At 33.5% G+C, this 12,136-nt stretch overlaps 1 protein-coding gene across 1 annotated transcript in view; it reads left to right on the forward strand.

The window, feature by feature from the left end:
* The window catches only part of SLC13A1 (solute carrier family 13 member 1), an 86,502-nt gene extending 78,200 nt beyond the window's left edge, over positions 1 to 8,302 (forward strand). The window contains exons 12-15 of the mRNA XM_063100957.1: positions 1,378 to 1,487; positions 4,279 to 4,440; positions 6,264 to 6,401; positions 8,165 to 8,302. Of these exons, the coding sequence (XP_062957027.1) occupies positions 1,378 to 1,487; positions 4,279 to 4,440; positions 6,264 to 6,401; positions 8,165 to 8,302 (548 nt within the window). The remainder of the gene's footprint in view (positions 1 to 1,377; positions 1,488 to 4,278; positions 4,441 to 6,263; positions 6,402 to 8,164) is intronic.
* Positions 8,303 to 12,136: the final 3,834 nt, after the last annotated feature.

A 12,136-nucleotide genomic window follows, 5' to 3' on the forward strand; every position in this document is an offset into this window, starting at 1 on the left:
AGTGAGACGAATGGTTTATAAGTGTCTGGAAACAGAACAGTAGAGTTGTGGGGTTTTTTGTTGTTTGTTTGTTTTTACTGGGATGGGTTGGGTTGGTCCACCTGACTTCTTGAGTCAGAACCCATAAATGTCTATGTATCAGATTTCCAGGACATGATATATGTGGACAGCATAGCATAGAAATAAATGGCTTTTGTTCTTCACTGGAGATTAGAATACCTCAATGTGTGTTAGGGAGGTGTTACCCTATGGAGCATTGGTTCCTATGAGACCCTAAAGGTTCAGATCATTGCAATCAAAGCTCTAAGGCCTGGCAGTGGCAAGTACTGAAGAACCAATGCTTGGCTTTATTTTCCCTGCTACCCACATCTGAGTCCCCTTTCTCAGAAAGAGCCTTGCCCTGTCTGCCTTTTTCTCTCTCTTCATTCATTACATGCTCTCCCTGATAAACTCATTCATACTAGGTTTTAAAATGACATATAAGACATGTTACATTTTAAATGAGAGGTACATTTCAGAGATGTTTGCATTTTAACAGGATTTATGGCCTTCATCCAAGAAATCTGGTAGGAAAATTTCAAGCATCAGTGAGGGTAGCTTTGGTTTGGGTTTGGGGGAGGAAGATAGGAAGGAGGCTTATTAGTGACCTTAGAAGGTTACTAGTAGAACTTAGTAGAAGGTTGTCTTTCACACACAATTGGTACATGTGCATAATGTGTTCATGAATGAACTTATTTACCAACAAGTCAATGGAGAGAGGTTGGAGCCCAAATATCAAGAGAAATCTTTATAATTGCTTTGTGAGCATTTTAAAAGTTTCATGAATGATACTTAAATTATTTAATCTGAACCTTAAATTATCTTTAAGCTGGAATCCTGATGAATATATTATGATCTACCTTATAATTTAAAAAACAATAAAAGGCTAAACTATTGAAAATATCAATGAATAATAATTAAAATACTCCGATAATACTATTGAAACCAATGGAATATTTTGTAGACATTTTGCATAACAAAAAGTATTATAGTCCAATGCACTGTGTTACTAATAGTAGGCAAAAATGTTAGTGGAAAGAATGAATGATAAATGAATGAATGAATGAACAGCATTATAAATGACAATGTTATAATTTATTCATACGTATTCTATATTATCCAAAGAATTTTTTCAAGTTATAGCATTTTTTCTTTTTTATAATAAAATGTTCCACCTAGGCCAGGTGGAAATTACTCAAAGTCCAGATCAAATTTGCTCCTTAAACACAATACAGGAATATTACAAACTTCCTGTGAGTTGGCTATTTAGGATGCAGAAAAAAAAAAGACATTGTCATATTTTAAGCAATGTATAACCGTAGGACTTTTGTTTTGCAGTTGCTTTTGATTACTCTCCACTGATTACTTGGAAAGAATTCCAGTCATTCATGCCCTGGGATATAGCCATTCTTGTTGGTGGAGGGTTTGCCTTAGCAGATGGCTGTGAGGTAATACTTTGTGTCTAAGGTATTTAACAATTAACTAGACTGTTCAGAAGAAGAACACAGAGATAGTCAAGCTTTTGGCATATTCAACTGTATTCTATCATCTTAATGACACAGATTTCAATAGCTATGCAGTGAGTATTCCACACAGAGGAGGTGAGCTCGTAGTTCAAGAATTTTAACAGGTCACAAACATAAAACAGCATTTTTTATGGTGTTCCAGCATGTGGAAAGAAATAATTCAAAGAAAATTAAATTTTTTAATCCATTAAGTCTTATTAGAAGACTAGCTTAATAAGAAAAAACTTATATAAAAATAATATGTGAAGTGACTACTAGTAGAACATACTTTTGTATGTTTCTTATACCTTTACCTTATTTCATGATGAACTTGAGTAGTTCTCAGACTTCAATATGGCCCTATTGTCAAAGAAGGAGAATGAGAAATAACATTAGTATTAAAAGTACTTAATTAATAAATGTTTATTGAATGAAGTCTGAAGAGAATTTCACATAATCATGTCTAATATTATATTATGTCTAACCTTAGAAAGAAAAAAAATTCCATAAGGAATTCAGTGGCTATTCCTTTAACCTAGATATCGAGTTGATATAAAGCAGCAGTGTGGAGAGGCCCCCTTGTTCCTTGTCATTGTCCTGGTCACTGTAGGGCTGAAGAGCATTATATGGAAAGATTCGTATCATCTTTTAATTCCATTTTTCCTTGAACTTTTTGAAGTAGCCCTGCAGAACAAAAAGATAAAAAGGAGGTAATAATTAAAAAGAGAGTTAAGAAAATTTGAGAGCATTAATCCAAAATGTCTAACAGTCAACTAATAGGAATTTCCGAAAGAAAGAAAAAAATAGAAAGGAAGGATATTTCCATTAAAAAAATATGAGAAATGTCCCCAGAACTGCACACTTTGAGATTCTGGACTAATAAAACTACTGAGTGCCCAGTACCAAAGCCCTTCATGCAGAATTTTAGAACCCTGGAGATGAAGATATGGTACCAATGCCTCCAGAGAAGGGGAAAAAATATGTGGTGTAATCTTTTCCAGTTGCATCTAATCAGACATAAATAAAACCCGTCCTTAAAGTATATGTATTCTAGGATGAATTTGTGTCAATGTGACTTAAATGGTAGACAGTCATTTTCTATTTAAAAGTCATAACCAAAACACAAACAAAAATATGTCAAAACCACAAATAGCATACATAATATCTGATACCCACATCTATGGATGTGTGTGCCAACTTTTGATCTGAGGTATACTGGTTGCAATTAGAGGTTTTCTGATGCAAATCCTAATTTGTCATGAGCATAAAAATTCATACATGTGGTAGCTCATTGAAATCTTTAACAAAAAGAGGATTTTCCCTTCCACTCAGGGGAAAAAAAACAGAATAACAAATCTGCTAATTTGAGTGCAGCTGATTTTTGTGCACTATGTACAATGAATCAAAGACCAGAATGTGACCCAGCTTCTAAAGAACCCAACCAGAAGCCTCAGGAAATGGAGCGATGCCTTAAAGCTGCTGAGTGGCAATTATACCAATGCTGGAATTCAACAAATGCTAAACTATCAAAACAGTGTGAAAAGAAAGTAAAAAGGTTTTTCAGAAATACAGAGACAAAACATTTATCTGGACTAGCAACTATTCCAGATGGAACCGGAGGAGGAAATATTCCAGAATAAACATCTCCATGAGGAAATATGAAAAAAAAAGCCAATTATCTGATATATTTGTCTACTCATGGGGGAATTTTCCAGTTTTACTAGAGAGTGTAATAAATTAGTGGCAGGTACTTAGAAAACTAAGCCCCCCCCCCAAAAAAAAGAAAAAAAAAGAATGAAGCAATTATTTTCTGAAGGAAAAAAAGTAAAATAAGTAAATGTAATCATAGTCTGCCAAGTGGCTCAGTTTTGAACAGTATTTATATTATTATAGTGATGAATGTTAAATATTGATTTAACCAAAACTGTTGATATGTGAGTATGGGGAAAGGAAGAGACAGGAAATATGTGTATGGTCGATGATGTAAGAAACTAAATCCTTATGTAACATATTAGAAAATCAGTGAATAATTTCTAAATTTGAAAATTAGGAAAAAGCATAATTAGAGTATTATTTTGAAAGATGGCTATATAAATACCTAAGTATACCTATAAATGGCTAATAAGGGTCGAAAGTTGTTGCCTCGGGGGAACATAACTTAGGAGTAGAAAGAGGTGAACCAGAAGGGCTGCTCTTTTCTGAAAGCCCCATAGTACTACATGAGTTATTAAAATATCCACATATATTAATTAAATAAAATTAAAATTTAATTGAAAAAAAGTGGGTGAGTATTATTTTGAAAGATGCCTATATAAATACCTAACTATACCTATAAATGGCTAATAAGGGTCGAAAGTTGTTGCCTCGGGGGAACATAACTTAGGAGTAGAAAGAGGTGAACCAGAAGGGCTGCTCTTTTCTGAAAGCCCCCTAGTACTACATGAGTTATTAAAATATCCACATACATTAATTAAATAAAATTAAAATTTAATTGAAAAAAAGTGGGAAAACAATCCGAACTTCCTAAAGCATGCTGATAGTGTTAAAATAAGACTAAGTGATAGCTCATTCCCATCACAGCCACCCAGATATAACAAACCACGGAAAAACGAAAGATTGAAATCATATTTTAAAAACTGTGTTCTCAAAGAAAATGATGCTTTCTTATGTATTTAAATTGCCTGATTAAAATGAATTATTAATGAATAACAAATATTGAAAATTTGTTTTTTAGGAGTCAGGACTATCCAGTTGGATAGCAAATAAATTATCTCCTCTAGGTTCGTTACCAGCATGGCTAATAATCCTCATATCTTCTTTGATGGTCACATCTTTAACAGAGGTAGCCAGCAACCCAGCTACCATTACTCTTCTTCTCCCAATATTGTCTCCACTGGTGAGTATCTCATTTATCCTATTTATACTTTTCATCAAAAAGTAGTGTTCTGGGCCAGCCCGTGGCTCACTCGGGAGAGTGCGGTGTTGATAACACCAAGGCCACGGGTTCGGATCCCTATATAGGGATGGCGAGTTAGCTCACTTGGGAGAGTGCGGTGCTGATAACACCAAGGCCACAGGTTCGGATCCCTATATAGGGATGGCAGGTTAGCTCACTTGGGAGAGCGTGGTGCTGACAACACCAAGTCAAGGGTTAAGATCCCCTTACCAGTCATCTTTAAAAAAAAAAAAAAAAAAAAAGTAGTGTTCTGCTTTGAAATGTTGGTTCTCATATTGTAGAATGAAATCTTTTTTGGCCTTAATGGGCCTGCTATAAGTAACTTATAGAGTGGTCTTTGTATGCATTAATGCTTTTTACAGGAAAAAAGAACTATTTTTTTCCATGTTCAAGCAGCATGATCTTAAATGAAACATTTCTCATCTCTCTGTCCAGTTTTTTCATTCACAAATAAATGAGAGGATCAGACTAGATCCATCCCAGATATAAGACGTGAGATTTAGTGTTTCCTGGCAATTGAGATTTCTAACACTGACACCACTCTCTTCAGAACATTGCTTCTAAATTTCTGAGAAGTGCTTTACATAAGTGATCTGCAAATAATGAAAAGCTAGACTTACGCTTCACGCTTCAGGTCTAAATGTCTTAGACACAGTTCTCTACCACCCAGGGAACAATGAAGAAAAGGATGAAGTGAGTTTGCTAGGAAAGAGAAGGAAAAACTGTCTTTCCTTTTTCACACCTAGCTAGTAATTACATGAAACAGATTTATGTAAAATGTTTTCCTTATTGGGATGAATGAGTTTGGTGACAGTAAAGCACTTTAAATTAAGAAGGATTGTCTGTCTGGAATTGTTCTGCTGCCAGCTCAAGGGGCATGTGTTGGCATTCTTGAGCTGCTGCGTCCCATTAGAAAAAGAAATGCAGGCTATTTTTATTGGGAAAATATCATTTGGGTTTTTCGCCAGTTTTTATTTTTCAATATGGAACAGTTAGAAAACCATGTGATGAATTAATAATAATAGTAACTTTCCTTTGGTGATAATCCCTTTGTAAATTTTAAATTATATGTGTCACAGAGGCAGTAATGTCTGTGATATAATGCAGAGCTTTGGGGCCAGAGGGACCTGATACCTCACCTAAGGTCTACTGCTCTCTACTGCTTACCAGCAATGTCCCCGGACAAATTACAGTAGCCTCTCTGGACCTTGGTTTTATTTGTTATTTGGGGTTATAATAGCTGTCTCATAAAGTCATTGTGAAAACTTAACATATATATATAAATGTATGACATTTATTATATTATATGCTATTTAATATATAAAATACATTATGTATAAATATATGAATATATGACTATATAAGTGTGCTTCAAAAAGTTCGTGGAAAACAATTAAAAGATAATGTGAATCCTTCCAAGAACATTTTGAAGTATCCTCGTGTATGTATAAATAAACACAGCCCAGTACCTAGCACTAGATAAGTGGTTGCTGTTTTTATACAGTTTGTGGAATAAATGATAATTTTTTTTTCTTAAATGAACTATACTATACTTATTAATGGGTACCAATAACCATATAAACAAGAAGAAGGAGACATTTTCTGGAAAATATTCTTCAAGTTATAACTGCACTTATGTGTATAATTTTGTCATTAGGTTTTAACTTGCTCTGGGAAAGTTTATTATAATAAATTTGTTCATGTTGATATTTGGTACCTATCTTCAAATTTTTACTTAGGATCCTTTTTATCTTTTGGGACAGGCTGAAGCCATTCAAGTGAACCCTCTTTATATTTTGATACCTTCTACTCTGTGTACATCGTTTGCATTCCTCCTACCAGTAGCAAACCCACCCAATGCTATAGTTTTTTCATATGGCCATCTGAAAGTCATTGACATGGTGAGTTATCTAAAAGAATACTACTAGAGGGCCAGCCTGTGGCTCACTCGGGAGAGCGTGGTGCTGACAACACAAGCCAAGGGTTAAGATCCCCTTACCGGTCATCTTAAAAAAAAAAAAAAAAGAATACTACTAAATCCAATACACATATTTTTGTGTGGTGTTCTTGAGTTATCTCTCCTTTTAGACACTAATCAACCACCTGGAAAAGCGTGGCTGGAGTTCTGTTTCTGAAGGTGTGTGCATGGCTGATCATAGAATTGTTTTTAAGAGTGATAACCAGAAGTGAACATGCTATTAGAATTTATAGTCACAAATACAGAGATATTGAATGTATCAGGAATGCTCTGAAAGAAAGAAGAGTATAGAAAATGCTCAGTATATCAGCTTGAATTTACATGTCAAGATCTGGATCTAATCTGTCCTAGGCAAAAAGAAGAAATAGTATTAATGAAATTGAGCAATCAAAACAGCACTGTGGTTTGCTACTAGAAATACTTATGAAACCAAGATTTGTTCTGAATAAGACATTGGGCTCAGTACCTGACAGATGAAAAGCATCTTTCTTGTTCAGATTCTAATACTGGAACCTTGCATGAAAGCACAAGCAAATTATAGAGAATTTAAGTGATAAAACGTGCACATTTTTGCCGAATACAAAAGTAGTGGTAGTTAAGAACTATATTGAGAGTATTCTAATCTCCCTCCAATCGTCATCACCAATTTCCAAAACAACACAAACAAGAATGTAGCTAAAGTAAATTTAGTGAGCTTCCTATACAAATGCAGTCTGGAGGTATGTCCCAGCTCCCTTCCTTCCACACAGATTGCTGTCCCTGAACACCTGAAACATAAAAATTCTGTAACTACCTCTATGCAAAACACAATATATTCAATGCCCTCTGTCTTTGTATTATAAAGAAGAAAATCAGGACTCTGGAATAAATGAGTGACTTGCATGAACAGAGAAAAGAGCCTCCATAATAACCATTGCTACCTATTATCCATTTGCTTTGGGTCTCCATGTTTTAATGCAGAGAATCCAGAGGTAGGCAAACTTTCTCTATAAAGAGTCAGTTTGAGGCACTTGAGCCATACAGTCTCTATCACAACAATTCAATTCTGCCATTGTATCATGAAAGCAGGTAAGACAATATGTAATCAAATGGGTGTGGTTGTGGTCCAATGAAACTTTATTTACAAAAACAAATCAAAGGCACTAGTTTGCCAAACTGGATTTTAATAGATAGAAAGCAACTCTGAGATTGTTTAATGGACACCAGAATAATGATGTATGAACTAGAAAAATGGGAACTCTAAGAAAGATGGATAGTAGTGGCATTATAAAATCTCAGAGAATATTGAAGGGCGCACTAATAATAATCGGTGAATATAAAGGATACAGTTTCCATTTGATGTTCTGAACCTTATTTAGAGAAATATGAAGCCACAAAACTCAAATTCTGATTTAACATGAAATGGCAGATTTTTAAGGGGCTTTTTCTCTAATCAGAATGACTCAGGTATGTTTCTAAGAGGAACCTCTCTAGGACTCTTAAACTAAGTGGTGTTTAGTTGGGGACAGACTCTTTTGATACGAATGAAGAAAAACCTATTCTTTTATGAAATGACAAAATTTATATTAATTATTTAGGATGTGTAAATCTGGTATATGCTTTCTTCAATATTTTTAATAGTATTCTAATTCTCCTGTAGGTCTTTTTTTTTTGAGAGATTGACAATTATGTTCTTTTCTGTTCAAGGTTAAAGCTGGACTTGGTATTAATATTGTGGGTGTTGCTGTGGTGATGCTTGGCGTGTCTACCTGGATGGTGCCCATGTTTGACCTCCACACCTACCCTTCTTGGGCTCCTGCAATTAGCAATGAGACCATGCCATGACAAACACAAAAGTTTTCACTCTTCTGGGATAACTTTTGGGAACCATTAAGAATTCACTATAAAATATGGCTCATGACTTAAATCGGTCATGGTGTAGCTGCTGCAGTTCCAGCAAACACCCAAAACCTGCTGTCATAACTCAGAGTCCATATTTCTTTTGAGATGTTACCAAGGAGCATCTATGTGCCTTAATCAAGAAGCCCCTGGTTGAGATTTTGCTCATGGACCATCGCATCTTGCTTCATCATAAGAATAATTTATAACTTGACCTTCAAAGAGATTAGGCTTTTTGCTTCATCTTACTGTTGGAGTTTAGTGTAAAGTTTCAAACATCAATTTATTATTTCAGAAACTTCCCATGAAGCTAAAAATAGAAAATAAAATATACAAGTTAGTTAGTTACTTGAATAAATGTTTCTGTAGTGTCGTTCAAGAGAATTTGCTGAAAAACCAAAGCCATGGTCATCTGGCGGTGCAGAAAAAGTTTAATCTAAGTGATATGTGCATTTCCTCATTTAAAAAATCCAGTGGGGTTATTCTTAATATATACATATAGTATGAAAATTGAAATTTAATTAGTAATTCCAAAATTGTAGCTGAATGTACTAAATAACAAAAAAGTCATGAATAAAGATTATTTTCTACATGACCCTATAGTTAGTTTAATATAATTCATACCTTTATGATCTCAGTGCACTGAGAAATGCATTTTGTAGAGATATGGATAAGGTTTACTATGATTTGCACTATTAGTACAGTAAAGATAGAAAGGAAAGCTATAAAAATATTAATGCAGTTAAGTATATGCATAACAACTTCGCTTAAGTGTTTACCTTATTTCAGAAATACATAATGTTATATGTAAAAAAAGAGATGTAGAAATTTAAATAAATTATCACTGTGTATATAGACATAGAAAAAAGTCACATAACTATTATATCAATATCAAAATGAAATATCAGAGGGAAAATAGAGAATAAAAAATTAAAACCGTTGACATACAAAAGAAAATATAAATTATTTATGGGCAAGCCAAAAAGAAAAGAAAACTGAACATTCAAACAAAACTAGAATAGCCTTTTAGCACTCAGAAGAATGTGAAAAAATGTAAGGTCTAACAGCATTCCAAAATTAGACTAAAGGAAAAAATAACAATAACCAAAAACAAAATAATGTGGACATGTGGGCAGTTAGGAAAAGATGGAAATGTTAAATCACAGAAATTCTCATCCTATAAAAAAATGAAGACAAGGTTAAAAAAAAATATCTTTGCTATTTTCAATCTTCATTGGCACTTTTCTCGATGTTACAGACCTGGTTTGTATTTTATGCAAATAAGATTATTTATAAAATTATTCTTGAAACTAAATATAGTAAAGAGGTTTTTAAACATGATAATACTTTATTTAAAATATATGAATTGTCCATGTTCATTATTTGTCTATGTTTATTAATTGCTCCATGCAAAATTAATCATTTTTTCAAAGAAAACTTTGTTCATTTAAGCCTTAAAATATAATATTGCTGCCTTGTTTAAATATTTTATGTTGATTCGATTCACTTGTTCCTTTCCTTATCATGTGTTACACATTTATTTATGTTCCATAGTATTTATTACATTTCTGCCTTTTTCTATTCATTCAATTTACCACTGCTGAATTATATGATGAAAACATTCATATTATGAAAAGATAAAATGACTTCAAATTGTAGTGAATAAGTTTAGATCTCAAGAAAATAATATCAACATTTCAGCCTGAATAATTTTAATGAATTATTTCCTACAGCTGCCAGGTGAGTACAAGAAAAATAGTAGTGAAAATTTAAGTGAGTCACATTCTCTGACCACATCTTTATGTTTGGTTGATATATCAAAAATGACTTAACTTATCTGTTTCACATTTGTCCTATCTACATCAAAGTTCTCAAGCTCTTTAGATTGTGGGTTGCACACTGTCTTTGAAAGTTTCCAAAAGGCAACCTTAAACAGGTGATCAAACAAATCTTTGTCCTCCCACTCTATGAAAGATAGTCATTTTGTTATTATCTTGATCACTACTTAAAAGTTAACTAGAAATCTTTGTCACTTTAAATTCCAGTATCTTACTTAGTATTGTATCTTGTCTAGATAATAATATCAATTTCACTAAGTGCTATTTACTGTCTGTTAATGCAAGCACTTGGAAGGCTCCATTGCCATATGAATGCTTCACTCGTCACAACTGCTGCCGAGCATGTCAGCATCTCTAGAATTCAGACTTCCTTTCTCTCTAATGTGTAGTGTTTTCACCTTACTTGCTGTCCAAGACTTTGTTCTCTCCTTTTCAGCATGGGAGGTGGGGAAGTAGTTTTAGCCAATACAGCTAATTAACATTATTAGCAAAAATTGACGAAACTATATCATGGTACATTGATTATGTCTTGACATGGGTACCACATTTTATTGTATATAAAAGATTACCATCAGATTTATTACTATAGCTTTGCCATGGCTAAATATTTGATAAGAATATTTACGATGACATTTTTGTTCCAAAATTTTATTGGTTTAGTAAATGAATGACTATTATCTTTGCTTAAGTATATGGATTTTAACAAATTAAATGTATGGTTTTGGTTTTGTTTTTAATTTTTAGTAGGAGAAAGATTGTACTAGGAATGCAAAAGTAAAACCAAACAGGGACAGTGTTAATACTCTAACACAATCTAAAAAAGAAAATAGTTAAAAATATTACTCCAGGGCAGTGTTAGTCCTGTTATTCCCCCCAAAAGCACTTTAGCTCAGTAAAAATTGATCAGGTAAGTTTTGGGAATCTAAATATAAAAACCACAGTTCTCCATCGTATAGTTAACAACAGGTTAGTCCAGAAGTAAACAATAAGAATAGCATATAACTGAGGCAGAAATTAAAAGGTCTTTCCAAATATGGAAATCTTCATTTGTCTAGAAAGAAAAAGACACAGGATTTAAGAAAAAAGAAGTAAAGGGGCTTTCCTTAGTATAGTATAGCAATATTGATACCAGGGGGACAAATCTTCTTGAGGCCAAAAAAAAAAAGTATATATATATGTATATATATTATAACATACATCACTGTGTCTGCGAGAAGATAATAGGAGTCCTCAAAAGAGAAAGATGCAGCACATCAAGAATCCAGAAATTAAAGCAGAATTGAAGGTGGTAACTGCTAATTTCTAGAGATCGTGAAATTGCCTCTTAATAAGTACATAGAGAGAAAGGGATAGAAGACAAATCTAGAACCCAACCAAGTCAGGGGTTGAATGGAAACCTAGAGTTCGGATTCCAAAGGACTATATACTCACTGAAAGTGTAAACTAGGAAAAAACTCTCCCTCCAGAGGGAAACGTCAAGGTTAACTTTCATGTTCTGTTCTATGCACTAGGTGGAGGGAATAAAATCCCCTTGAAAATTTGTAACCATGTAGGTCTGAATACCGATCTCAATACCACTGTGTTTGGGGAAAACTTAACCTGAAACTTTAAGATAATCCCGAGTCAGTGGTATTCCCAGCTACGTGGCAAAAGAAGTAAACCTTCTTCAGCCAGGCATTCAAAAAATCATTAAGGTTAAATTTCATGTGCAATTTAATCACTGTTCATAAACTCCACCACAGCAAGAAGCATAATGTATAAGAACGAACACAAACAAAAGAAATAAAATCCAAAGTACAAGGAAAACAGATATAATTATCAAATATGGAGTATAAAATGATGATGTACAATGTTTGAAAATATAAAAGAGAGTTGGAAACAGTGTGGTAAGTGGAGTTGTAAAAATGTTCACTAAAGATTTTCATCTCCTGGTTATTCATTC

The sequence above is a fragment of the Cynocephalus volans genome, chromosome 6 (assembly GCF_027409185.1).
Source record: "Cynocephalus volans isolate mCynVol1 chromosome 6, mCynVol1.pri, whole genome shotgun sequence".
In the NCBI taxonomy this organism is placed as follows: domain Eukaryota; kingdom Metazoa; phylum Chordata; class Mammalia; order Dermoptera; family Cynocephalidae; genus Cynocephalus; species Cynocephalus volans.